The 26,500-nt window shown below is 56.7% G+C and overlaps 1 protein-coding gene across 1 annotated transcript in view; it reads left to right on the plus strand.

Moving 5' to 3' along the window:
- The first annotated feature begins 1,646 nt into the window (after positions 1-1,646).
- CACNA1S (calcium voltage-gated channel subunit alpha1 S) overlaps positions 1,647-26,500 on the plus strand; it is a 31,543-nt gene continuing 6,689 nt past the window's right edge. Inside the window, exons 1-32 of the mRNA XM_068660185.1 lie at positions 1,647-1,953; positions 4,727-4,832; positions 9,478-9,617; positions 10,125-10,258; positions 10,633-10,785; positions 11,059-11,264; positions 11,807-11,910; positions 13,251-13,399; positions 13,610-13,691; positions 14,281-14,441; positions 14,820-15,045; positions 15,379-15,586; positions 15,902-16,022; positions 16,511-16,625; positions 16,740-16,833; positions 17,182-17,251; positions 17,473-17,605; positions 17,781-17,910; positions 18,507-18,566; positions 19,152-19,258; positions 19,544-19,631; positions 19,937-20,044; positions 20,426-20,478; positions 20,708-20,854; positions 21,124-21,325; positions 21,638-21,796; positions 22,056-22,166; positions 22,313-22,396; positions 24,283-24,339; positions 25,409-25,537; positions 25,709-25,774; positions 26,299-26,390. Of these exons, the coding sequence (XP_068516286.1) occupies positions 1,793-1,953; positions 4,727-4,832; positions 9,478-9,617; positions 10,125-10,258; positions 10,633-10,785; positions 11,059-11,264; positions 11,807-11,910; positions 13,251-13,399; positions 13,610-13,691; positions 14,281-14,441; positions 14,820-15,045; positions 15,379-15,586; positions 15,902-16,022; positions 16,511-16,625; positions 16,740-16,833; positions 17,182-17,251; positions 17,473-17,605; positions 17,781-17,910; positions 18,507-18,566; positions 19,152-19,258; positions 19,544-19,631; positions 19,937-20,044; positions 20,426-20,478; positions 20,708-20,854; positions 21,124-21,325; positions 21,638-21,796; positions 22,056-22,166; positions 22,313-22,396; positions 24,283-24,339; positions 25,409-25,537; positions 25,709-25,774; positions 26,299-26,390 (3,956 nt within the window). The 5' untranslated portion in view covers positions 1,647-1,792. The remainder of the gene's footprint in view (positions 1,954-4,726; positions 4,833-9,477; positions 9,618-10,124; positions 10,259-10,632; positions 10,786-11,058; positions 11,265-11,806; positions 11,911-13,250; positions 13,400-13,609; positions 13,692-14,280; positions 14,442-14,819; positions 15,046-15,378; positions 15,587-15,901; positions 16,023-16,510; positions 16,626-16,739; positions 16,834-17,181; positions 17,252-17,472; positions 17,606-17,780; positions 17,911-18,506; positions 18,567-19,151; positions 19,259-19,543; positions 19,632-19,936; positions 20,045-20,425; positions 20,479-20,707; positions 20,855-21,123; positions 21,326-21,637; positions 21,797-22,055; positions 22,167-22,312; positions 22,397-24,282; positions 24,340-25,408; positions 25,538-25,708; positions 25,775-26,298; positions 26,391-26,500) is intronic.

Below are 26,500 nucleotides of genomic sequence, written 5' to 3' on the forward strand. Positions count from 1 at the left end.
GAATTCTTAACAACCAGCACACAAAGCAACCCTCAGAATCTAGACTCAGACACGAGTTGCTCTCAGTCCTTGGGGGCAGCAGCCGATGGTGGTGGCACTCGATCGCCATCCCTGAGCAGCAGGTCCAGTTCAGGTCCTTTGTAGGGTTTGCTGCTGCTTGATTTTATAAAGCAGAGCCCGTGCGTTGTTACGCCTCTGTGATCCATTAGTCTCAGCCTTCAGGGACCCCTCTGTAATGGTGTTGTGCTAATGCCACATCAGGCTGGGCCTGCAGCAAGCTCCTGTGCAAAACCCAGGGCGCAGGAAGGCAGCTCCCAGCTCCCAGCTCCCAGCTCCCAGCTCCCAGCTCCTGCCCGCAGGCACAGAGATCTGAGAGGTTTTTGAGCATCCTCTCCAAGGACTGCTCGCACTGAGTCCGCCGTGCCCTTTCTCACCAAAACAGCTTTTCCAGGGGCAGATGCTTCTTCATCCCCTGCAGAGACCTCCCGAGGAGGTGCCGTGGGTGCTCTCACAGCATCCTTAGGGCGAGGGGCTGCGGGTGCCTGGGGTGCTGTCAGCCTCTCACTGCTCTCAGCATCAGCGCCACTAGATGGGCCCCGAGCCCTTGCTGTGCGTGGCTCCAGAAGCATAGACTCGTGGCTTTCACCGGGGAGAAAGGGAAAAACAAGGGTGAAAGGAGAAAAGGGATCATCGCCAGTGGCACAGAGACGAGTCCGCAGCCCTCAGCAGGAGCAGGGTGACTGCTTTGCACAAAATGCCCCAAAAGGGTGGTGGGGTGACTGCAGGGGGAAGACTGTCACTGTCTAAAGGGTTTCCCGGCCTGCTGGTGTGTAGAGGTCACAACAGTGGGTTCATGGCATTCTGTGATGCAGAAGGACGAGGAGGCTTTATTTTCTAAAATATCAATTTGTTACAGATGAGCACAAATCACAGCAGGGTGATGGTTGGAGCACATGATCTTGGAGGTCTTTTCCAAACTTAATGATTCTGTGATTCTATGAAATCACCACTAATTAATATATATGCCACTAATACATACAATATATATGCAATATATGCAATATATACAATATGTACACAATATACAATATATTGTATACAGTATATATTGTATACAATACATATCCAGTATATACACCACTAACTAATGTATTATGATTAAAAAAAAGGCAGGCATGTATCTGGATAATAAGCCACCACAAATATTGCCAGGAAGTGAATATATTTATGTTGTAGATATTGATGGAATAGCACTAATAGTATTTTTCCCAGTAGGGCTGGCTCACTTGTGGCTGCCCCTATCTAGGGGGCACTTTGGGAAGCCCCCCACTGGTTCTCCACCTTGCCCCAAAAGCGTGATGGGGGCACGCGTTGCCCCAGATTGGGCACGGGAGGCCAGAGGAGCCAGGGAAGGGGGTGACCCGGGACAAAGGCACTTTTCTTTTTGCAGAAGGGTGTCCCGGGGCCAGGCAGCCTGTCGCCACCCCCAGCCGGGGTCCGCGGCATGCGAAGCACTCGCCCGCCTCGCAATGCGCCGGGTGAAGGAGCGACAGCTGCTGGGGGCCTTTTGCTGCCTCAGGAGCTGTGACAGCACCCAGGAGCCAGGCTGGGATCTAAATTTAAATCCCTGCTTTGTGTGTTTGGACATGCGAGCGCAGCCTCCAGCCCCCACTGCCCCACCACTCCGCCCGGCGCACGGAGGAGACGGGCTCCGCAAGAAGGGGGCTCCCGGGGGGCTCCGGCTGGCCACGACCCGGGCAAGGGGGCGAGAAAAGGTTTGGGGACGAACACCATGGAGCCCGCTTCTCCCCAGGATGACGTGAAGAAGAGGCAACAGAAGGAGAAGTCCAAGAAGCCGGTGCCACCAGCAGCCCCCCGGCCGCCCCGGGCTCTGTTCTGCTTAACGCTGCAGAACCCGCTGCGGAAGGCATGCATCAGCATCGTGGAGTGGAAGTATCTTTTGGGGTGTGCACGGGATGGGGAGTGCAAGTGTCTGTGTGTGTCCGTGGGCAGGGGTGCAGGGGATCGGGACCCTCGCCCTGCGGCAGCAAGGGAAGGGCTCGGAGGGAGCGGGACAAAGCGAGGAGGAGATCGGGGACCCCTGTAGGAGGTGTCAGGATGGCTTCCAGGAACATTAGGGGGGTGGTGTGTGAGGAGGGGGCACGGTGCCCGTCCCGGGGTGAGGACGGGGCCAGGCAGAGCCGGGCAGGGACAGGGAGCAGAAGCCGAGGAAGGAGAAAGGGGAGGGAGGTTTGGGGGGGAGCAAGGCCACGGCGAGCTGCTTGGGATGGCTCCTTGAGTGCGTCACCGCCTGCCTGGTCCCGCAGCTGCTCCCTGACGTAGGGGGGGAGGAGGAGGCTGGACAGCGTCCCCCAAATCCTTGCCAGCAGTGGTGACCCCTCACCCCTTTCTCCCATCCCTCCCTGGCACCGCTGCCGCAGGTGAGGGCTTTTGTGAGTGACTGCTCAGGGGGACGGCGTCTCTCCACGCCCCTGGTTTGATTTAGGGATGGGCTTTCGGTGGTTGCTCCTTGGTCATGTTTTTGCTGGGATGTTTTGGCTTGGAAAATGTAAAATGTGGTGTTTCTGCCACCCGGCCAGCCACTATTCCAGGCCGTTAGATGTGGTCTTGTTCACCTGCATTTTATGGAAGGGGAGAGGGTGATTTTAGCTTAGTGGGTAAAATGACCCGGGACATTGGGTTTTGTTGGCACAGCTCGTGTGCCTGCCTGTGTTTGTACCCCAATGCACCTGACCGCCCTTGTTGCAGGGTTGGGATTTACAGGGTCTGATGGGACCGTTCCAGCTCCTGAGGGTGCTGCAGGCTTCAGGGCCAGGCAAGAGGCCAAGTAGAGATGAGCTGTGTCTGTTTGCTGGGGGCATGCCTCAGGGGTGGGTTCGTTTTTTTTTTTTTTTGTTTTTTTTTGTTTTTTTTTTTTTTTTTTTTTTTTTTTTTAATGCTGAAATTTGCTCACATCTCAAACTCCATGTTTGTTAGTACAAGGAAATTGGGGTACTCTGCAAACTGGCACGGCATCACGCGCTCAGCAGCTGGCCCAGCAAGCTGGTGGCTACTGGGATGTGCCTGGCTTTGTGGTGCCACTGTGGTATTTCAGGTCATTTCCCAGCCTGGGGGACTTCAAGGCAGAAGTCTTGGTGGGCTGGATTTGGCCCGTTGCATTTCTACCTCGTTACGGTGCCAGATTCGCACACTTGCATGCAACAAGTTCCAGCTCCAATTACAAGAGATCACCCTCCAGGAAGGCAGAAATAAGCCCGTGGCTGTTTTCCCAGAGCAGGGGGAAGGAACAGAGAGAGGGGAACCAGGACAGAGCTGCTGAGCAAAGGGCACGGGGGGTGTGGTAGGGACCGATCACCAAATCAACCAAGTGGGGATCAAACCGGGTCCCCTCCAGCTCTTGCGGATTAGCAAGCAAGATGAGAGAAATCCCCCAACCACTTTCTAGGAACCCAACAAGCCGGGATGTCAAAGGCAACACATGGGGCTTCCACAAGTCCATCAGTGACAAAAGGAAGACTGGGGGAAACGTGGGTCCTCTGCTGAATGAAACGGGACACGGGATGGTGAAAAGGCTGAGGTGCTGAAGGTCTTTGCCTCGATCTTTACCAGCAAGACCAGCCTTTGGGAGTCCAGATGCCAGAGACCAGGGTGAAAGGCTGGGTCAAGGAAGATGTACCCTTGGTGGAAGAGGATCAGGTCAGGGAATGCTTCAGCAGACTGGACATTCAGAAGTCCATAAGATCCTCATAAGATCCAGCAGACTTTGTTTTTTATAACGTTATCAAGTTAATAGATAGGAGGGTCCAGATAAGGCAAAGTAACCCATGACGAGCAGAGGACATGACTGACAGCACTCAGCCAGCTCAGCATGCCAAAACGGATCAAAAAAACCCCCAGGTGCCACTTACCCCATGATGCTGAATCAGGCAGCCCGATGCCATATAATTACCTGGAAAGCTGAGCTAAGTAGTTAATTAACCGTGGTGCAGAGAAGTGTTGGTATGGCTGCAGGGCTGAGTTTCAAGGGCTGTGCTGGGCTCTGCAGCCGTATCGCTGTGTGGCTGAGCTGCTGGTGTGCCCACGGGCTGTCCTTTGTAGGATCTGCCCGAGGTGAGGATGGGGGTGCTGGGAAAGCCCTGAAGGGAGTGATAGCAGGTTGGTATGTGCAGATTGGGATGAGAGATCTCAAAACCAGTCCGTGGGGGTCATGACCACTGGATGCTGTCTGATGGGGCAGTGGAGGGGAGAAGGAGCTGGAGGGGGGGTGCTGGTTCGTGTTGCAGTTTGTTGATGTAACCCGTGGGTGGGTTTGGCTCCATGGATGGGACTCACTTTCTCCATCTGCACTCGGTTTCAGTGGCTTCCAGTGCTCCCGGTGGGCACGGGTGAGGCAAATAGATCAAGGAGAACTGACGTGAGCATTCTGACCAAAAGTGTTCGTTGTCCCTTTCTGTGCCATGCTGCACCCAGCTGTCTTCTGCCAGCACAAGGCAGAAAAAAATCCCAAATCCTTATTTCTGAACTCCTTCCCTTTCCAAGGACCTCAGGAAGGGGCAGGAACTGGGGGTGCGCAGGGGGTGAGGTCTGGCTGCTCTCTGGTTCCCCGCCCCAGGGCGAGTTTGGTTCCCCCCATGCACCCAAACAGGGTGGGGGCTGCACCTGCTTCTCCATTCCCGTCCCCCCCTTCCTTAACTCTTCCTCTCAGGCCTTTCGAGATCATCATCCTTCTGACCATCTTTGCCAACTGTGTCGCCCTGGCCATCTACCTGCCCATGCCCGAGGATGACACCAACGTCGCCAACTCCAGCCTGGTAAGGCAGAGCCCAGTGTGTTCCCCAATCCTCCTCATGCGCAGCCCCACGTTGCACCCCATGGATGCAAAACGGGGTATCTGTCGTGCTGGGGAGCTGCTGCTGCTCTGGGGGGATGCGATCAGGCCTTGGCACTTCATGGAGAGAGACAGAGAGGGGCAAGCAGTGCAGAAACTGCTGCAAAATGGGTCCTCAGAGGGGCTGAAACCACCCCCAGGTCAGCACCCAGGGCAGCAGACTGGTGTGTGAAGTGCACAGGAAGGAAGAATTGGTGCCAAAAAAGGAAAGAATCCCCTCAGTTTTTTTTTATCCCGATGCTTCCAAAAGGAAACATCCTGTTCCAGAAAGGCTGAAATGTTTTGTTTTAGCATTTTTGGAACAAAGTTTCCTGACCTTTTATTTCTAAACTGTATATTTAACTCTGGGATCCTCTTTTTAATGGGGGAAAAAAACACTGTTAAGCAGAGAGGTCACTCCTTTCCAATCAGTAACTCAATTTTTTTTCCAGTCACTCCGTATTGCCTGGAATAAAATATTTTGCTGTGATCCCAATCAATATTTTTCATTATTTTTAGCTTGCCACCACCTTCCCCCTCTTCAAATCCCTCTCGTGGTTCAATCCACATTGATTTCCATTGAGAGCCTGAGTCTGGGCACTGAATCAAGGCATCCAAATATGTTGTTTTTAATTAAATGTTCTCTTCTGCTAATTTCAGGACTCGTCAGTGCTGGGGTGGGGTGTTGTGTGCAGGTATTGCTGACAATTTGTGACTTAAACACCGCTCTGTGTTTTGACTGTTCCTTAGAGGCTCTGCAGGGAAAGATATCAAAGCAGTCGTGAGATTTGAGGTATGGAGCACAAAGCAAGGCTTTCATCTGAGCAGGTTTTAATTCCTTGAGCTGCTTTTAGCTCTTTCCCTCTCAACAGGCTTTTAGTGGCGCTGAAGACGGTGCTTGCTTCTCCTTTCCTTGGAGAAAGGGAAGGGGATGCTGTTGTGATTGTGTTATGATTTTAAAAATAAAACCAAGAGAGGTCGGAAGAGGAGGGGAATTAAATGTGTGGTGGACACCTGGGGCTCGTTCAGCCTCCTGGCATGATCCCCGAGCATTTTCCGAGCCCTGGTGTGCTCGGAGCAGGAGGCGCTGCTTTGGGTTTGTCCCCTGGCAGTGGGGGCACGAGGGGATGGGGAGGGTGCCACTATCTCAGCTGGGAGATGAAAGAGGCACAACAGAACTGGGGCGAGCTGAGCGTGGCGAGCAAGAGGAGGGGGCAGGGGCGATGGGGGCTTCCCACCGAGAAGGGATTTGGGATTTGGCTGGGATCGGCCAAAGGATGAGCCCGAGCCCAGCAGCAGGACAGGAGGCGGCCAGGTGGGATCCCAACACGTGCTACCTAACTGCGTCTACAAAGCCATTTCAGCTCCTTGTATTTATTACATATTAGCTTATTTATACGATATCTGATTTGGATTTTTTTTCAGCCTGTTGCCATGCCAACGGCCCGCTCTATCAGCAGCCTGGCAGCCCCGGGGCTCCGTTCTTTCAGCCCTGCTCCACACATTTCTTTGTCCCTTTGTCCCCGTGTGCTGGTGGCACTGGCGAACATCCCCTGCTACGAGCTGGGCCAGGCTCAGCCCTCGGGTGCTCCTTGGATGAAATTTCTTGGAAGAAATGCTCCTTGGATGCATTTCTTCCCGCAGCAGAGGGATGCTGCGATGCATTTAGTGTCTCCCTGTCAATTTTGATTGCTTTTCCTCGCTGCCCAGTTGTCTCCAGGGAGGATTGCTTTTATCTGAAGGCTTTAAAATAGGTGAGGAGGGGAAATATGTGAGGGGGGAGAGAGCAGGGCAGTGAGGATGTTGCCCCAGATCTCCTGCAGGACCAAGGCTCCCATCTGGGTTAGTGCAGGGAAGGGGGGATCTCCTGGGACACCTCTTCTACTGCTTTAATACCATGTGGCTGGAAGACCCTGTGAGCAGCCACACTCGTGGCTGTCTTTCGAGGACCACCCAAGGAAGACTCGCATACAGAATTTGCACTGGGTACAGGATTAGTCTCATTGAAGCTTTCTCAATCAAAACTCATTTAGGGTGATGGAAAATATTTGACGACCCATAAATGTTCTATGAGTCTGTTTTCCTGTATCCTGGGAGAAATACAGATGCTTAATTTCGATGTATTTAAGTTTTATTCCTTATAGATTAGATTTCATCTGCCACAGGTTTTTGTTTTGCAATGCAGATTTTTGAAAATTTCGTGTAATTCTAATGACATCAAACTTTTTCAACACTGAAATGTTTTTTGGCTTCAAGCCAATCCAAATTTCAGAGCATCCCATCTGGGGCAGCCCCAGGGATGTCACTGGGGTGCCCCCCAGATGTGAGCCTGAGCCTCCATTCCCCTTTTTTGCTAGAAGGAGACATTGGGGCTCATTCTGGAGGGTCCTGAGTGCCCTCAGGGCTGGGGGCCGGTGCTGCCCAGCAGGCTGGAGCTGTGTCATGTTGCATCGCAGCGGCGTGGTGCACGCTGTTATTTCTGCTGTGCTGTGTCCTGTTCAGAGCCCGCAGGTCAGGTTTCCCCATGTCCCCGAGCATTGTTGAAGCATGTCTATGTGCAGCAGCCAGCGCGCTATAAAGATCCGCATCTTTTTATAGTGCTTTTTGAGGGCTGGCCTTGTACATTCAACCCCAGCTCTTCAGGGCAAAACACCCCTGGCTTCTCTCTGCTGGTTTCCAGCGGCAGCAGCAAGTTCGCCCTGGCTCAGGGCATCTCTTTGGGGCACATGGGTTTCATTCTCGGTATGTGTTCTGCACCTACACTTATTTAGGGAATTCAGAGAGTTTGCTGAGAGGTGACAGCCCTAGTTAAAGCTGTCCCACCTCAGCCCACTGATATCTTTATAGGCAGGGGCCTGGTTTTCCTTTGCTCTGCTAACATCAGAGCTTGTCTGCAGTTTACAGCCAGATAAGGCTGGGGGAACTGGACCCACAGCTGCAGGAAAGGTGATGTGGGGGATTCCTCCAGCCTGCACTGATGGATCCCAGCATAGCACCTTCATGCCACAAGTTTTCCTTGCACCGGAGGAGTTAGACCAGCAGGACAGACCAGGATGATCCAGTTCTACATATGAGGCTGGGTCTGCAAAGCACTGCGTGGAGCTGGAGCTGTAAGGATGTCTGCAGCCTCCCAGGAGGGAGGCGACGCAGACAGCAGGGGACTTTGGGGTTTGAAACTCCCTGGCTGGATGTACATGGTGGGCTCCAAATGGCATCGGAGGTGGCCAAAGGGCAGTTCATCCGATGTGGGCTTCTCAAAGGGATCATGAAGGATCAGTAAGTCACCCTCTGAACCTGTGCGAGGGGATTTTAGAAGGGGAGCTCCGCTGGTTGGAGACACTGGAGGCTGATCCTGCCTTGCTGGGTGGAGCAGGGCAGGGAATTAATAAGGACAGGATACAGGGGATCTGTCACTGATAAGTGCGGAAGGCAAGCAGCGTTGCCTTAGTGAAAACTCACTAAGATGCAGCCCAATAACAGCCGTAGTTGCAGTGCTTAGCTCTCTGCTCTCACCACTGCTTCCCACCGATCTAACAAGGGGCTGGCACTGGTATGGGTGGCAGTCACACAGGGACACTTGGCATGCCCGCCGCTTTTGGCCGCGGTAATTGAGCAAGCAATGGGCCTGTCTGAGCCTTGGCTTCGTACACGGACAGCATTTTCCGTTTGGCAAGCCAGATGGCCCCGTGAGGAAGCAGAGCTGTGGCAGCGTGCCCTCGGTGCTGCTGCCTCCCCCTGCCTTTCTGGGTGCGATTCCCCACAGAGCCCAAGTGTGGGGGATGCTCCCTGCCCTTTGTGGGGTGCAAATTGAGGAGAGGGGCCACGGAAAACCAGAAATATAAATATCCCCATCCATTTGACCGCTTCAGCGGCATTTTAATCCCAGCCTGGAAAGGGCCAGCAGCAGCGGTGATCGCGGTGATGGGCAGAACCAGGTGGGCACAGGCAGATTTTGGCCGGGCTCCATGGAAAACGGAGCTATTCCAGGCCCCATGGATGTGGCACGGTGCCGAGCCCCTGCATGGGCACCAGGCCCTGTCGGGGGGAGCGGGCATGGTGGCAAAACCCCCAGGCCAGGCTCCTTCTCGCCGTGCAGATGTCTGGAGCAGGCTGGAGGCCGAGGCCTGGCTTCCCTGGCAGCCCAGGGCGTGAGGGAAAACACAATGTAGCCAACTCGTACCACGGGGTCTGTGTGGTGTCTCCAACACATACCCAGCGTGTCTGCTGCTGGGGAGGCTGAGGAGGAGGAGCAGTGCGATGAAGGCCCCAGGGGAGCGGGAGGGTGAGGCAGGGACATGCAGCGCCCTAGGTCGGGCACCTCAGGGTGCTGGTTTGGGAGGTGGCGGCGTTCCCGGTGTAGTTTGTAGGAAGCAGGGGCAGGATCCTGTCAGCACGTTGTTGAAGGGATGCAGAGGGTGGCATGTGGTGGCTCAGCGTGCCACCGAGTCCTGCCTGGGACAACCACGGTGCTGCCGGGGAGATCACAGATGGGTCGGCAGCAGGGGCAGAGCCAGGGACACATGGCGGTGGGGCTGAGGGAGGTGACAGGCTGCTCTAACGGGGCGTCCTCTCCTGCTTGCAACCCCCAGGAGAAGATCGAGTATGCCTTCCTGATCTTCTTTGCCATCGAGGCGATGCTCAAGATAATTGCCTACGGGTTTCTTTTCCATACGGACGCCTACCTCCGAAATGGCTGGAACGTGCTCGACTTCTCCATCGTGTCCCTTGGGTAATGCAAGGAGGGGAAGCTGCTGGCACTCAGCTTGTGCCAGGCCTAGTCCATAGCCCATCAGCTACGTTGTTTTATTCTATTTTTTTTAGTGATTGCAGTGGGTTTTTGGGCAACCTGTAGAGTCAGTTCATGGTCTTCTCCCAAGGACCCCATTTTCTTGCCCTGACCTCCCCTGGAAGTCTCTGTAACTCCCATTTCTTCTTGTCTGACTCCTTAATGCCTCTCGGACCTCCTAGCTCTGGGGTGTAGGAGTGGCAGGGTGTCCCCCCATGCTCGGCATGTGGGGAATGGGTCCCCTGGGCATGGGAAGAGCAGGTTGTGCCCAGCCCTGGGTGCATTCAGGACCTGGGCTTAGTCCGGAACTGGCAGAGCCCTGTCCCTCACCTTCCTGCCTGCAGAGCTCTGACTCCATCACAGATCCTTGGCCTTCATCCTCATGCCTTTCTCTTCCTGCCTGTCCTTCCTTTTTTTCTCCCCTTCCCTCCCTTTTCTGTGCCTTTTCAGGCTTTTCACCATGACCCTGGAGCAGATCAATGCGAAGCAAGGAGGGTCTTCGGGGGGGAAAGGCGGCTTCGACGTGAAGGCCCTGCGAGCGTTTCGCGTGCTGAGACCGCTGCGCCTGGTGTCGGGAGTGCCGAGTGGGTGCCGGGCTCCCTGCCAGCGGGACGGGTTGTGGGGTGGATGGGGCCCTGGGCCTGGCTGGGGTGGAGGCCATAGGACAGGCTTCATTTGCTTCTGATAGGGATATCCTTTTCCCATAAGCTGTGTAAATAGAAGAATATAACAAAAGAGTGGATGGGGGGACAGCATGAAGTATCCTCCAGCACTGCTCGCTGGAGTCTTCCAGGTGCTCACAGGGTGGGTAGAGGAAAGAGCAAGAAATTGCCATCTGCAATTTCAATGCAAGAAATTGCATTTCCAGGCTGGTTGTCAGAGGGTCTGGCAGGAATGCAGGGTGCACCCAAAGCAGTTTGGGGAGTGGCTGAGCTTCTCTCTCTTCTCCCCGGTGTAGGCCTTCAGGTCGTCCTGAACTCCATCATCAAGGCCATGGTGCCCCTGCTCCACATTGCCCTGCTTGTGCTCTTCATGATCATCATCTACGCCATTGTCGGGCAGGAGCTCTTCAAGGGCAAGATGCACAAGACCTGCTACTACTTTGGGACAGGTAGGGCTGTGTCAGGGGTGGATGTGGTATAGAAGTCTCTGTGTGTCTCCTGTGGGGACCACAAAGCCTCTGCAGGTAGCAGAAAGTCTGGTCCTGCCAACATCAGGTCTGGGAGAGCATGAGGGCTGAAGGACGTTTGGTACAGGGCTGGGAAATGTAGATGGTGGGAGGAGGTGGTGGAAGGAGCCCCCTTTGGAAAGCTTCTGTGGGAGGCTGGGAGGACCTGCTCGCCTTGGCCCAAAATGCTGCTTAGACCATGGCTTCATCCCTCAGACGTGATTGCCACGGTGGGGGCGGAGAAGCCAGCCCCCTGTACCACCTCCGGCCACGGACGACACTGCACCATCAACGGCACCGAGTGCCGAAGCGGCTGGCCAGGACCCAACAACGGCATCACTCACTTTGACAACTTTGGCTTTGCCATGCTGACCGTCTACCAGTGCATCACCATGGAGGGCTGGACCGAGGTCCTCTACTGGGTAGGCTCCAGCAGCCTGGGCTTGGTGCCCAGCTTGGCACTGGTGACCGCTGGTTGTGCCTCGCAGCAGGGAACTCCCCCTGGGACCCTTTCATGGGGTTAGATCTCTCCCCCACCGGCAGACACCCTGCCCTCACCCAGCTTCACGCTGTGATGCACAGCACATCATGCACGGGGCACATATCCCACATCTCTGCCCTGCAGGCACTGCCCACCGTGCCTATGCTCTCCAGGGTGCTCCAGCTCCCACCTTTGGGGGTGCAGACCAGGCAGTGGGGGGCTGGTGGGTGCTTCTCCAGCAAAACCCCGTGTTTTGCAGTCCTCAGGAGGCTGTCTTGCTGAGGCTTAGGCATGAGGTGTTTAAATCTGCTCCCCAAATGCTCTGGCTTTTCCTCCACTAACAGCAGATGCAGAGTGGTGCAGGGTAAGGGCTCAGCCAGGTTAATCTGCTGCCATCCCAGGTGCTCCCTTTGGAGGGGACAAAGCTCCCAGAAGCTGTTGGGGGGCTCCCAGGTGGCAGACTTCTGCTTCTCTCCTTGCCAGGTTAACGATGCCATTGGCAACGAATGGCCCTGGATCTATTTTGTCAGCCTTATCTTGCTCGGCTCCTTCTTCGTTCTCAACCTGGTGCTGGGGGTGCTCAGCGGGTAAGTGCCACCCTGCCCCTTCTTTTTGCCAGCAGATCAGTGAGCGCAGTGTGGACATTTAACTGTACAAGGAGAAAAAAGCCTTGAAAAGTGTTCCTTCTCCTCTCCCAATCCACTCCTTTTCTTTTTGCATGCTTGGAAACAACCTCGAGTTGCCTTTTGTATCAGCATCTGTGGCTGCCTGAGGTTTTAGCTCAGCACCTAACACACAGACACCTTTTCCCTGCAGTACTGGCACCTGTCAGCAGATGCAGCCGTGAAACACATTTGAGGTGTTTGCAGCGTGGTTTGCAGCCAAAGGAGCTGAGCAGAGAGCTCAAACCAGCTGTCCTTACCCTACAGCTGTGTTGAGACACCAATTAGTTATATGCTAATTACTTGGATATGTTGGCCCTCTTTTAGGGCTAACAAGCAATTTGAAGAGAGGCAATGGGCACAAACTGAAAAAAAATGGTAAGATTGGGAGCCCCCCCACTGGCAGACGGATCTCATCCCCATTGCCATGGAGACAGTATCCTAATTATTTGCTGTGTGATGAGCTCCCCTTCCCCACATGGAGAACGTGGGGCCAGCTGTCTGTCTCCAGATGGGGGAAGACTCTGCTTGCTTTAATCATGGCACCACAGAATGATTTAGGGTGGAAAAGACTCTCAGGACCAAGTCCAACCATCCACCTGACCTACTGAGTCCTGTCACTAACCCACGTCCCTCGGTGCCACATCCACACGTCTCTGAAATACCTCCAGGGACGGGGACTCCACCACCTCCCTGGGCAGCCCGTTCCTATGCTTGAACCACCCTCTGCATGAAGAAATTATTCCCAATATCCAACCTAATCCTGCCCTGGTGCCACCTGAGGCTGTTGCCTTGTGTTTTATCACTTCTTTCCCAACCCCTTCCCAGCTTCGCTGCCCTTCCCTCCACATCCTCGAGCAATTCAGTGTCCTTGTCATGAGAGGCCCTAAACTGAGGGCAATATTCGAGGTGAGGTCTCACCCCTGGGCCCACCGCTGGCTGTGCCCCAAGGGATCTGATCCTTAGCAGGGCTGGGGACCTCTGCAGCATCTCGTGGCAGTTGGCCTGCCCAGCCACAGCCTCCTGCAGCACGGAGGTCCCACGGAGCAGCCGGTGGTGGGGAAGAATCCCTGCCTGCCAACACACGATCCCCCATGATCTTGTGTCGTGGAATGGGGCTGAGAGCGAGGAGTCAGCAGAGCAAGCTCTTGGTGGGAGGGTATTTCGGGCTTTTTGGTTTCTACGAGGATTGGTATGGGACAGGGCTGCGGTACGTGGCCTCTGGCTGCCTCCTGAGCCTTACTCTGCTCCTGGCCTTGTCCCAGTGAATTCACCAAGGAGCGCGAGAAGGCCAAGTCACGGGGCACATTTCAGAAGCTGCGGGAGAAGCAGCAGCTGGAGGAGGACCTGAAGGGCTACATGGACTGGATCACCCACGCTGAGGTGATGGACAGTGACCGGGCCAGAGGAGAAGGTACCGGCTCTGCCTGGGCGAGGACACTGGGGTGAGGGTTGGGTTCCTGACACTGAGCACCCTGAAGAAACAAGGGGGAGAGCTTTGGAGAAGTCACAGACTTGTTTTGCCTGAAAAGCAAGCTCCCAGCTGTGCTCCTGGGAGAGGTCCCCTCCTGTACGCTCTTCCCAAGGGCTCCAAGGAAAGCCTGGGATGTTGTTCTCTCCATAGGTATGATGCCTTTGGATGAAGGAGGGTCGGAGACGGAGAGCTTGTATGAAATTGAGGGCATGAACAAGTGGATTCTCTACTTGTGAGTATTCCTGGGCTGCACCATCTGCTGTCTCTCGCTTGCTGTCGTGGCTGGGCCAGGCTTTCTGTTCAGCCACCAGTTTTGTGGGGAGAGCCAGGGGCTTTTGAGAGCCAGATGCTCTCCTGGAGTACAGCAAGAAATAGGGAAGGGTGCTTCGTACTGGCAAGAAGCTGCTGCGAGGGGAAAAACCTCTTCAGCTTGGGTCTAGGCTCCTGGCATCCTCTCACAGCCCGTGCAACATGTCTTGTGCTTCAGAAGCTGGGTCTGTGGCAGGAAACCAGAAGCCGACGTAGGCCAAAAAGGAGCTGAGAGGCGTTCATGTGAATGAACAGCAGAGCCTGAGTGATTGGGGATGATGCCTGGGGCCAGGGTTATGCTCCTGGTACCTGCATGCCCCTGGTTCATAAATGGGGTGATACCATGCGTTGCCCCAGCACCGGTGGTGGGCCAGCTCAGCCCTTCTGAAGGAAGGGCCCAGAAGAAGGGAGCGGGGTGGCTGTGCCTGGCTGTCTGTTAGCATTGCCCTGGGCTGCTCAGGACCCTCTGGTCAGCCCCACTGACCCCACTGACCCTTTGGCTTTCTCTGCAGCCGGCAGTGGAGGCGCTGGAACCGAATGTTTCGTAGGAAGTGCAGGGATGTGGTGAAGTCCAAGTTCTTCTACTGGCTCGTCATCCTGCTGGTGGCACTGAACACCCTCTCCATTGCCTCCGAGCACCATTTCCAGCCCGAGTGGCTGACGGTGGTGCAAGGTGAGCAAACAGCCCCAGGGAGAGGGAGGGCCTGGGAAAGCCTGCTGCCATGCAGACGTGCATGAGGAGCTCTTGCTGTGCGTGCAGAGCCACGCTGGCCTAGCACAGGGCCCGTTAGACACCCACAGCCTTGCTCATGCACCACCTGGACACACTGCATGGACTCACACTCTTATGTGTGCAAGCACACAGTTGTGTGCTTCGCCCTTCTCCTCATCCTCCTCTCCTGAGTGCTGCCTAAAAAACTGCATTTGCTGCAGCTCAGGGCTTGGTGGCGGGCAGAGAAGGGATGTGGGCAGCGCTGCCCTCCTTCCTTCCTGCTGTGCCATGCTGAGAGGAAGAGGCCCGTGCTCTGATGGGCTGGATCTCCCACCCCAGACAACGCCAACAGGGTGCTGCTAGCACTCTTTGTGGCCGAGATGCTGCTGAAGATGTACGCGCTGGGCCTGCGCCAGTACTTCATGTCCCTCTTCAACCGCTTCGACTGCTTCGTGGTGTGTGCGGGCATCTTGGAGACCATCCTGGTGGAGCTCAGCACCCTGTCACCCCTGGGCATCTCCGTGCTGCGTTGCATCCGGCTCCTCCGCATCTTCAAGATCACCAGGTTGGGATGGGAGCAATTTTGGGTGCCAGGGCCTGGCTGCCCCCCAGGCATCACTGGCCTTGTCCCTGGGGGGGGCTGCAGCATGGGCAGAGCTGGTAGCTCCTGGGGTGATGAACAAGGCCACATGAACATGTCCCTGGGACATGGTCTGGTATCTCCTGACACCAGTCCTGGGGCCAGGCTGGAGAAGTCCCAGTGCCCATCCTGCGAGTGGTGCTGGCTCAGAGCCCCCCTTGCTGGGTTTCTGGGACATTCTGGGAGGCAGACAGTGTGCTCCCCGCTCCTCCCTGGTCCTGCTCTGCTCCTTCACCTCCTGCATGTTCTTCTCCCCAGGTACTGGACATCCCTGAGCAACCTGGTGGCCTCTCTGCTCAACTCGGTCCGCTCCATCGCCTCTCTGCTCCTCCTCCTCTTCCTCTTCATCATCGTCTTTGCCCTGCTGGGCATGCAGCTCTTTGGGGGCAAGTACGACTTCGAGGACATGGAGGTGCGGCGCAGCACATTTGACAACTTCCCCCAGGCCCTCATCAGTGTCTTCCAGGTACGGGGCTGTGGCAAGCAGGGCAGGGGGGCTGGTGGACCCCCACAGCCTGGGTTCTCGCCTCGGGGGTCTCCTGGCAAGAGCTGGGGTTAGGAGAGAAGTGGGTTCGTGGGAGGTGGTGCAGCTCTGAGGATGGAGTGGGGAGGGGAGATGGGGTCATGGGTGGCAGTGGGGGTTCAGGGCCAGAGGAGGGAGGTGAGATCTGGCAAAGGGCTGGAGCTGGGAGCAAGATGGAGCTGTGGGGTTCAGCCCTGCCCTGCTGCGGGCGCTCTCACATCCCTGTTTCCTCTCATGCTGTCTCTGCTCTTCTCTCAGATCCTGACCGGAGAGGACTGGAATTCAATAATGTACAATGGGATAATGGCCTATGGAGGCCCGTCCTTCCCTGGCATGCTGGTTTGCATCTACTTCATCATCCTCTTTGTTTGTGGGAACTGTATCCTCTGATATCGAAGCCTTGTCGGGGTGCCCTGTTCCCAGCCCCACAAACTGCTCCGGCTGTGTGAGGCTGAAGGCTCGACGTGTTTGTGTGTGCGTGTGGTGTGTGTGTGTGTGTGTGTGTGTTGTGTGTGTGTGTGTGTGTGTGTGTGCACGTGTTTGTGTCCAGACTGAGCTCAGGCAGGGATGGGGCGGTCATCCCAGAACTCAGCACTCACTAGGATGGGTGCAAGAGTGAATCATAGAATCACAGAATCATTCAGGTTGGAAAACCATCCCCCTACCACCACTGTCAGCCACTAAACCACATCCCCAAGCACCACATCCAGCCTTTCCTTGAACACCCCCAGGGACGGTGACTTCACCATCTCCCTGGCCAGGGTTGTCTCAAGGCCCATCTCCAGGAAGGTTTCTCAGACCACGGGCAGCCCCAGCCACATCATCCAGATGGGAACCGAGTTCATGTCCTTAATGCTGTCCCACCAGACATCCTCCTCAATGTCTTCCTGGCCATTGCGGTTGATAACCTGGCCGAGGCTGAGAGCCTCACCTCAGCCCAGAAGGCCAAAGCAGAGGAACGCAAGCGGCGCAAGATGTCCAGGTGAGGGCTGCAGTCCTGGCAGGGGGAGCTCCCAGGCCGGGTGTTTTGGGGTAAGGGGACAGGACGGCGTTGTCTGTGGTCCTGCCCTGAGCTCAGCCCTTGCTCTCTGCTCAGGGGTTACCCAGAGAAGTCAGAGGATGAGAAGCAGATGCTGGCGAAGAAGCTTGAGCAGAAAGCGAAGGGAGAAGGGATTCCCACAACAGCCAAGGTCGGTGCTGGTGGGGCTGGGCCTCAGGGAAGCCCTGGTGAAGGATCAAGTGCCTCCTTGAGGGCTGACAGAGGCTTGGAGCTCGCTCAGGTCTGGGCTCCGCTGGGCCAGAATTGCTCCTTGCCTTGGTGTCTTCTGGTGATGGAGGCTCTCTGGGCCCAGACTGGGCCTGTTGTGTGGTGGAACAGGTCCACCACATCCTGGGCCAGGACCCCACGTGCTTGGTGTTGTACAGGCTGAACGTAGACACCACTGACCCCACAGGGCTTCCAGGCTGATGGGGGTGTTTGGCAGCGATACTGGCACGCTCACTTGCGTGTCTTCCTTTCTGTTTCTCCCCTGTTCCAGTTAAAAGTAGATGAATTTGAGTCCAACGTCAACGAGATCAAAGACCCCTACCCATCCGCAGACTTCCCAGGTAAGACTTGTCCCCAAAGACTGTGGGGAAGGTGCCACAGCTCTGGTGGCTGTGTGTTGAGCGAGGGATGTGGTGGCCCCTCACCAGCCTGGGGGTGCTGAGGTCTGTCTGGCCCAGAGGCCAGCTCAGGATCACAGCATCAGAAAATCTTCCACAGGGTCACGTTGCTACTCCGTCTCTGGGTGACCCTTTCCTCTTCCCTCCCTGTGACCTCCCTGCAGGTGACGACGAGGAAGATGAGCCCGAAATCCCCCTGAGTCCTCGGCCACGTCCCCTGGCAGAGCTACAGCTGAAAGAGAAGGCCGTGCCTATGCCTGAAGCCAGCTCCTTCTTCATCTTCAGCCCAACCAACAAGTAAGCACCGAGCCTTCTCCCTGCCTTGTGGAGCTCTGCCTTGGGTACCTCTGGCACCAACCCTTCCCAGAGGGACCCTGCTTGTTTTGCCATAACCCTCTTCCAGGCTACCATGGCCCCCTCTGATGTCCTTCTGACCTCTCGCAGTGTCTTACGCTGTTTTTGTCCCCGGCAGGTTTCGGATGCTGTGCCACAGAATCGTCAATGCCACCTGGTTCACCAACTTCATCCTGCTCTTCATTCTGCTCAGCAGCATCTCCCTGGCGGCTGAGGATCCCATCCGCGCCGAGTCATTCCGCAATCAGGTGCGTGGGTGACTCGGGTGGGTGGGGGAGATGTCATGGAGACCCCCAGCTCCCCTGTGAGCAGATACCTGCTTGCCAGGTCTTGAGCCTGGGTGAAAGAAATCTACCTGCTAGGGTGAGCGAGATTACCTTGGTTTAGGGCTGTGGCAGCTTACTGGGGACAGGAACATCCCATGCAGACTGGACAAGTGGTGTGTGCAGCGCCTGAAATGCCTGCATGGGGCAGGGGTAGACCCATGCGGTTTAGGATTGTGTGGTGCCTGGCAGGGGCTGGGGGTCTCTCAGGGGACATCTCCCCAGGGTGCCCATTGCTTTCGGGGACCAGAGTCTTTCAGGTGAATCAGGGCAAGCATCACTTGCTTGGAGACTGAGAGCTTGGTCCCAGGCTGGAAGCTGGATCTTGTACTGGGGGAAATCAAAAAAGTGAAGGGAATTTCATGCGTGGTCTCAGCCCTGGGTTTGCAGCCCCTGTTGAGCTAGACAGGCTCCCCGGTTCACAGGGTGGATGGCAAACCACAGTGCCAGGACGTTTGAAAGCACTGGTGCATTTCCCACGTCACCCAAATCTCACCCAGTTCTGGTGCTTACATCCCCAGATTCTTGGATACTTTGACATCGGTTTCACCTCCGTCTTTACCGTTGAAATCGTCCTGAAGGTGAGTCCATCTGCTCCTGTGGTCCCAGCCATGCACATGAGCCAGGTCTGGGCTGTGTTCTGGCCATGGGCATGAGCTCCAGGAGCAGGCAGGGAACAGCTTCCAGCTGAGCCTAACATCCCCCAGTTTTGGGCACCCCAGGGCACGCGCCCTGCCCCAGGGGCCAGAAGTCCCCTTGCAGCGAGGTCAGGCAGCTGTGCTGTGACACCAGGACAGATGGGCTGTGGCACCAGCATTTCTGTCCTGGCATGTCTATAAGAAAAGCTTTGGGAAAGAGAAAGCAATGAAAATCTGTGAAGTAAAACCATATTCCAGCAGCTGCTGTGAGCTGCTCCTGCTGTAAGTCTTTTTGCTCTTCTCTTTGCTTTGCTGAATGACTGGGCAGAGTTTTTTTCTCCACCAGTGCAGTGCAAAGGATTTCCAGCTGAAGTCAGCTGCCTGCCTGGCTGCAAAGCAAGGGCTTTGAGCAGGATGAGGTCCCTGGGCCATGGGAAAAGCTTTCTGTGCCTTGCCTGCCCTGGAGCTGCAGAGGGTTTGTGCCCTGAGCCTTGCCCTGCCTCTCCCCTAACTCCTCCTGCTCCCCAGATGACAGCCTACGGCGCTTTCCTGCACAAAGGCTCCTTCTGCAGGAACTCTTTCAACATCCTCGACTTGCTGGTGGTTGCCGTCTCCCTCATCTCCATGGGAATCGAGTAAGCAGCTCCACGCTTCCCAGGGTGGGCACTGCTCTTGTTTAGCCTGGCCGGGCAGTGGGGGTGCTGCAGCAATTTGGGTTGGGTGGGATGGGAGCTGCCAGTCCAAGTGTTAGAGCCCCCAAAATGTGTCCCTGGCTGTATTTTTAAGGGGAACAGGTCCTGGGTGAGTGGGAGGCAAACTCCTTGAGTGACAAAGGAGCAGATCTGGGTGGGAATTCAAATGGGAGTCCCTTTTTTTTCCATCTGGGAATTGCCCTGTCTCAGCTCTGTGCTCCTCCTCAGGTCCAGCACCATCTCGGTGGTGAAGATCCTCCGGGTGCTGAGGGTGCTGAGGCCTCTGCGAGCCATTAACAGGGCCAAGGGGCTAAAGGTAAGAGCGAGGCTGGGGTCCCCAGCCCACGGGAGTCCCCATGGAAGGTTATGTGGGGTTTTATGCCCTGTGGGGTTTGTAGGGTCAGGAACACAATTCCCACTCCCCATCTGGGCAAGGAGCCTGCCCTATCCCATTGCTCTTGGCAGGTTCCTGCTTTCACCTGCTTTTTTTTTTTTTTTCTTGTTTTGTCCTTTTTTTTCCTTTTTTTTTTTCTTTTTCTTTTTCCATTTTTTTTTCTGAGTGTGGGGCACACGGGGGAACCTTGCCCCAGGCATGCTCACGTGTGCTCTGTCCTTGACCAGCACGTGGTCCAGTGTGTGTTCGTGGCCATCAAGACCATCGGCAACATCGTGGTCGTCACGACGTTGCTGCAGTTCATGTTTGCCTGCATCGGGGTCCAGCTCTTCAAGGTGAGAGATGTCCCGGGTGGGCAGGAGAGACGTGCTGCTCAGGGGTTTGGGGTCTTGTAGTCACAGGGCTTTGGGGTTGGTGTCTCCCGGTGCCGAGGTCAGCACAGAACTTGCTGTCAGTGCTCTGTGAGGATGTCTGCCTGTAGCAGACCTCCCAGCAGAAGTGCCTGTAGTGGGAGGAGGGCAGGAAACACCCAGGACATCGTCAGCTCCAGGCAGCACACGCAGAGGGACCAGCTCCCTTCCCCTGCTCACTGCCTCAGTTTCCCCTCTGGCAGAGGTCAGAGCCAGCACGGAGGCAGGGTGGGAATCAACCAATCTGTGAAAAATCACAGGGAAAACCACAAAATCATAGCTCCTCCTGCTCTCTTTCAAATGCAGGGGAAGTTTTACAGCTGCTCAGATCCATCCAAGCTGACGGAGAAGGAGTGCAGGTAAGAGGGCAGCAGGCAGGGAGGGGAAGGGGGCGTGTGGCTGTTGGCGTGCCTGCAAGGGGATCCTGCAGCCAGCAAGAAGGGGCTGGGAGGTCTCCTGCTGCTGTCCCTCACCCTAGGATAAACGTAGCCCGAGGCCGTGCTCCCCTCCCAGGGACAGGCAGCCCTGGGGCAGCGCGGCAGCAGGAGGGGGCCGTGCCAGGTGAGCGCCGCATCCCTTCTGCTGCAGGGGCGATTTCATCGACTACGTGGACGGGGACCCGACGCAGATCGAGCTGAAGAAGCGCGTCTGGTTCCACAACGACTTCCACTTCAACAACGTCTTCTCAGCCATGATGTCGCTTTTCACCGTCTCCACCTTCGAGGGCTGGCCAGAGTGAGTCCGGTGTGTGGGGGCCCAACGGGGGCCGGGTCGTGCTGGGAGCAGGTCGCTGCCCGCAGGCTGATTGCCAGCCGGGAGCTGGAAAGCCTTTGCCAGGGAAAGAAGAGCTGCAGGGGCTGGAGAGCCAGCAGGGTGATCCCCGCAGCCCAGTTCTACCCCTGCTGGATTTGGGATTTCTCCAGAGCTCTCCATAACCTGCAAGAAGGCAGATGGTCTTCCCCCCCTTAACTAGGGTCTCTGTTGCCTCGCTTTCCCTCCTGTAGGCTGCTATACAGGGCCATTGACACTAACGATGAGAATAAAGGCCCTATCTACAACTACCGGGTGGAGATCGCAATGTTCTTCATCATCTACATCATCCTCATTGCCTTCTTCATGATGAACATCTTTGTGGGCTTTGTCATTGTCACCTTCCAGGAGCAGGGGGAGAGCGAGTACAAGAACTGTGAGCTGGACAAGAACCAGGTACTGGAGCTGCTGGGACGGGGTGAGGTGGATCCAGCCCATAGTGCGCAGTGGGGGATCAGCACCAGGGCATCATGAAAACCTTTGGAGGCAAGGGGTGGTTTTGGAAACGTGGTCCTGGGTGGGGAGAGCACAGCAGGTAGTTGGTCATCACTGTCTCTGGCTCATGGCACACGGGGCTGAGGAAGAAGGGGGGATCCAGCTGGTGCTGGTGGGGCTGTGCACTATCACTGGTGGTGCTGGCTCCGTGCTCGTGCCCCCGTCCCTGCCCTGTGTATCTCCCTGGTTTCACACCTCTCCTGCTCTCCCCAGCGCCAGTGTGTGCAGTACGCGCTGAAGGCTCGCCCGCTGCGGCGCTACATCCCCAAGAACCCCTACCAGTACCAGATCTGGTACGTGGTCACCTCCTCCTACTTCGAGTACCTCATGTTCTTCCTGATCCTGCTCAACACCATCTGCCTGGGCATGCAGGTAAGGGGGGGAGTGCTGACCTCAGGGTGGTGGTGCCCCCCTGAGACCCCCGTGCCCATGGCACCGGGCAGGCTGGGCTCAGGGTGTGTGCTCTGCAGCCCTGGGGAGAAAGGGGGCCAGGTTGGATGTGGGGTGCCCAGAGGAGGGGCTGCAGCAGGGGGGATTTTTCGGTTTTGCTGGAAGTTTTCCCAGCCACAGGTCTGGGGGAGGCTGGTCTCCCTGCAGCTGGGCTGACACGGCTCCTCCTGCCTTCTCTCAGCATTACAACCAGTCTGAGGAAATGAACCACATCTCAGACATCCTCAACGTGGCCTTCACCGTCCTCTTCACCCTGGAGATGATCCTCAAGCTCATGGCCTTCAAAGCCAAGGTGAGGGCAGGGCGCAGGCTGGAGATCAGAGGAGGGCTGATTAATTCCCTCATCGGGCTCTCCTTCCCCTGGGCTCCAGCATCCATCTCCTCCTTGTCTTTGTTCTTGGATGTTCATTCCTCTTCCCTCTGGCTCTCCCCACACAGGGCTACTTCGGGGACCCCTGGAACGTCTTTGACTTCCTCATCGTGATCGGCAGCATCATCGATGTCATCCTCAGTGAGATCGATGTAAGTGCTGGGCTGCTTGGGCACGAGGGTGTCCCCACGCCCCGCCTGGGGCTGCTGGCACCTGCCCCAGGGTGAACTGGGGATACTGGAGTGGTGCCCAGCTCCGTGGGGCTTTGGTGGCCTCTCTATAAACACAGGGGACCGTCCCCAGCCTAGCAACATGTCACGCTGTCCCCTCCCTTCCCAAGAGCCTGTAGGCTGTGGGATGCCATGGAAAACAGGCCCATGTGGTCTGTGCTCCGTGCCATACACACCGGGGGGCTGCAGCCACTGGCTGGATGCTGATAAATGCTCTACTGGGAGCATTTTCAGAGCGGTGCCTGGAAGCCACTGTGCCACAGCACTGGGACCTCCCCAGACCACAACCAGCTCTGAAAATGCCCCTGTGCGCCGGGAGGTCATGCGCTGCGTTTGGCAGACCCGACGGTAACTGGAGAAGCAGCTGTAGGGTCGGGTGGATGAGGTTAACCCTCTCTGGTGATTTTGCACGTCTCCCCTCGGGAGCAGGGCTTTATCTGGCAGAGTTGCTGTCATGGCCACCCCTGGGAGAGTCCTGCAGCCGTTCTCCGTGCAGAGGAGGAGAGGCTCAGGGGTCCTTGGATGAGAGAATCCACCCATCTTTTTCCCAAAACATTCCTCCCTGCATGGCCCACACCTTGATACTGCCATCCTCTGAGCCTCTGGGCTTCTCAGCCTTGATGATTCCCAAATTTCCTGCCAGTCCCAGCAGCTTCCAGCTGCCACCAAGCCTCCCAAGACCCCATCGTGGGACCTGAGGGGTCAGGGCGAGGTGTCTCCATCCCTCGTGGTCCCCAGGAGCTGGTTGCAATTGCTGCACCCCACGGGTCACCGTGCAGGTGCGGGCACACCTTGGGGGCTGCAGCTTTTTTGGGAGGTTGCCCCTCGACAGCTGAGCCATTCCCGAGGGCACTGAGGCATGCGCCTGGTTTGCAAAGTCTGCCTTTCCTTCCTCTCTCTCCCTTCTGCCTCTGTTCTCCTCCCTCGTGTCTCTGTCAGGGATGGGGAGGTGGGGAAGGTTGTGCTGTGAGGAGCCCTCTGCCCCTCACCAAACCCCAAATCCTCATGGTTGTTCAGTCCCCGAGTTCTCATCGGGGTTACTGAGGGGTCTGGGAAAGTTCTGGCTGCAGGAAGAGGGCAACAGAGGTGGGAGACCCTCTGGTGGTGCCACCCCAAGCTCTGGGGTCGGCAGTGTCCATGCTACCCTGGGAGCTCAGCACCACTGCAAGTTTGCCAGCCCTGAAAATCCCCAAAATCACTGCGAGGGCACCGAGGCTCTGGGAGGGAGCTGGGGACCCCTCTGAGGGCTGGGTGCTGGAGCCTGGCAGCTTTGAGGAGCTTCAAGGCTTTGTGTGAGTGCACACATGAGCATGACCGAGAGCTCCTCTGCGTGCAAATGAGTGTGCCCGGGGTGTGTGGGTGTGCGCCGGCACCAGCTCTGCTTTTCCCCTTCTTGGAGGGCAAGTGAATGGTGCTGGGCAGGGGTTTGCCTCCTGCCGTGGCCCTGTGCCTGGCCCGGGGTGGGGGTGATTTATGGGAGGCAGCTGAACCAGGCAGTGCTGAGCGTTTGCCCAGGTTTCCTGCCCCTCTGCCCTCGCCCCAGGTGTGTTTGCTGCAGCGGGTGAAGCGTGGAGGTGGGCACTGTGCCCCCCGTGCTCACGATGCTCTCCCAGCCATCTGTCTGCTGCCGTTGCCCCCCAAAAGCCATCTCCTCATCCAACGAGCCCCACTGATGGTGCCTCCGCCTGCGTCCTTCCCCTCTTGTCCCCAATTTCCATCTTCCTGCTGCCTGTGCCGCCACCTCCTGCAACCCTCCCCGTCTCTCCTTTCTCCCTCCCTCCTGCTGACTCTTTTTATTCTCTTGGCAGACCGTTCTTGCCTCCAGCGGCGGATTGTACTGCCTCGGCGGGGGCTGTGAGAACATCGTAAATACCAGCTGCACGTGCTTGCAGTGGACCCGACCCCTTTCCCCTTTGCCTGGGGCCCTACCAGCCTGCCCGCGGGCAGCATTTGCACGTGTCCTGCATGCATTAGGACGCCCCGAGCCCTGCTGCTTCCCTCTGCTGTGCTCATCTCACCTCCAGGAGCCCAAGGGCCAGGCTCTAAAGATGGGCAGAGGTTGGTGGCAGGTCCCACGTGCAGCACCCGGTGCATCTCCGTGCCCCCAGGGCATCTTCTTGGGGGTCCCAGGGCCCCGGTGCTGGGAGATGCATGGCCAGGGTGGCTTTCCCTGGGCACTGTCCTGGTGCTGCTGCGTGGGGATGTGGCCATTTCCCTGGCCACTGTGCTGCTGAGTGCTAGGAAGGAGAAAGGCAAGAAAAGGAGGGGTGGGAAGAAGAGGTGGTGGCTTCCAGTGCAGCCCTGGGGATTCAGAAATGCCATAACGGGGAAATTGGATCTGCTGGAGGGCCCGGGGGTGTCTGAGGGTGGGTTTTATTGCCCTGATACCTCTGGGAGGAGGTGGGTTGGGTGATGGGAATGAGGAGGGTCAGCAGGAAAGCTCTGGGAAGCCGAGGGGAAGCAGGAGGGGTAGCAGAGGTGTGACGGGATGGAGGGAATTGGTGAGTGAGGCTGGGGCTGTGCCATGCCAAAACAACCTCTCCAGCAGTTATCTGACCCTCAGCATCTCCCACAGCCCCCAGTAGACCCCAAGGTGGCAGCGTAACATATAGGGTGTGCAGGGTGAGAGAGAAGAGAGTGAGCCTGTCCTTGGGCGGGATGGGATGGGATGGGATAGTTGGAAGGAACCTTCAAAGCTCATCACGTCCAACTGCTTGACCACTTCAGGACTAACCAAAAATTAAAGCATGGGATTGAGGGCATTACCCAAATGCCTCGTGAACACCTCCAGGCATCACCCACCTCTTGGGGCATGTGGTGAATGGCATGGATCCCCCAGCCTGCACTACAGCATGCCTTTCCCCCCGCCGTGTCCCATCCCTACCTAACGGGACTCCTGTAGGGTCTGTGACTGCTGCTCCCCTCTGTCTGCAGGACCCCGATGACAACTCCCGCGTCTCCATCACTTTCTTCCGCCTGTTCCGCGTGATGCGGCTGGTGAAGCTGCTGAGCCGGGGAGAAGGCGTCCGGACCCTCCTGTGGACCTTCATCAAATCCTTCCAGGTTTGTGAGGAACACACCAGCACGAGCCCAGGGCTGGCAGCAAGCTCTGAGCAGCAAGCTGTCCCGTCCCCACGGTGCTGTCCCCCAATAACTCCAGCCCCGACCCACTGTCCCTGGGCGTCCCCTGGTGCTGGGCTGCCTCTCACCCGAGCCGTGATCCTTTTGTCGCAGGCTCTGCCCTACGTTGCCCTCCTGATTGTGATGCTGTTCTTCATCTATGCTGTGATCGGGATGCAGGTGAGGGGCACGGGGCAGGGATTTGGTCTTGAACAGGGACCTGAAGCTGGGAGCAGTGGGGGAGATGGGGCAGGGGGGGACTGGATCCTCTGCACGGCAGTGCCAGGGGCTTTGAGCACGGTGGGACTGCTTTTCCCTGGTCTCTTTGGATGCCCAGAGTTAATGCAGCCCGAGCACCTCCTCCCATCCCCAGGCTGCAGCTAAGGCAACCCAGGCACACACCAAATAGCATTTTCTGAGTCAACAGCATGACGCAGACACGCTGTCACCAGAGCTTGTGCCTGGGTCGTGAGATCTCCTTGTCTCGGGTGCAGCACAGCATTGACAGGGGGTTTTTGGCATAGGCAGGGATGTCCAAGCTGCTCACGAGCCCCAGAACAGCCACGTCCCCCCTGGTCTCACGTTCTCTTTTGGGGAAAATCAAAGCCAAGTAACCAAGATGAAGAGGAACTCCTGGGCTGGGGTGCTCTGGAGGGCGAGGGTGCGTGAGACAGGGTGCTGGGGGCTGACAGTCTGATTTACAGATGTTTGGGAAGATCGCCATGGTGGACGGGACCCAGATCAACCGAAACAACAACTTCCAAACCTTCCCACAGGCTGTGCTGCTGCTCTTCAGGTCGGTACTGTCTCAGGGAGCAGGCAGCTCCAGAATGGAGCTGGGCTCCGAGCTGGCACGGGAGCCACCCGGCTTGGACTAAGGGACGCCAGCATTTCTGCAGCTGATTG

The sequence above is a fragment of the Anas acuta genome, chromosome 24, assembly GCF_963932015.1.
Source record: "Anas acuta chromosome 24, bAnaAcu1.1, whole genome shotgun sequence".
In the NCBI taxonomy this organism is placed as follows: Eukaryota; Metazoa; Chordata; class Aves; order Anseriformes; family Anatidae; genus Anas; species Anas acuta.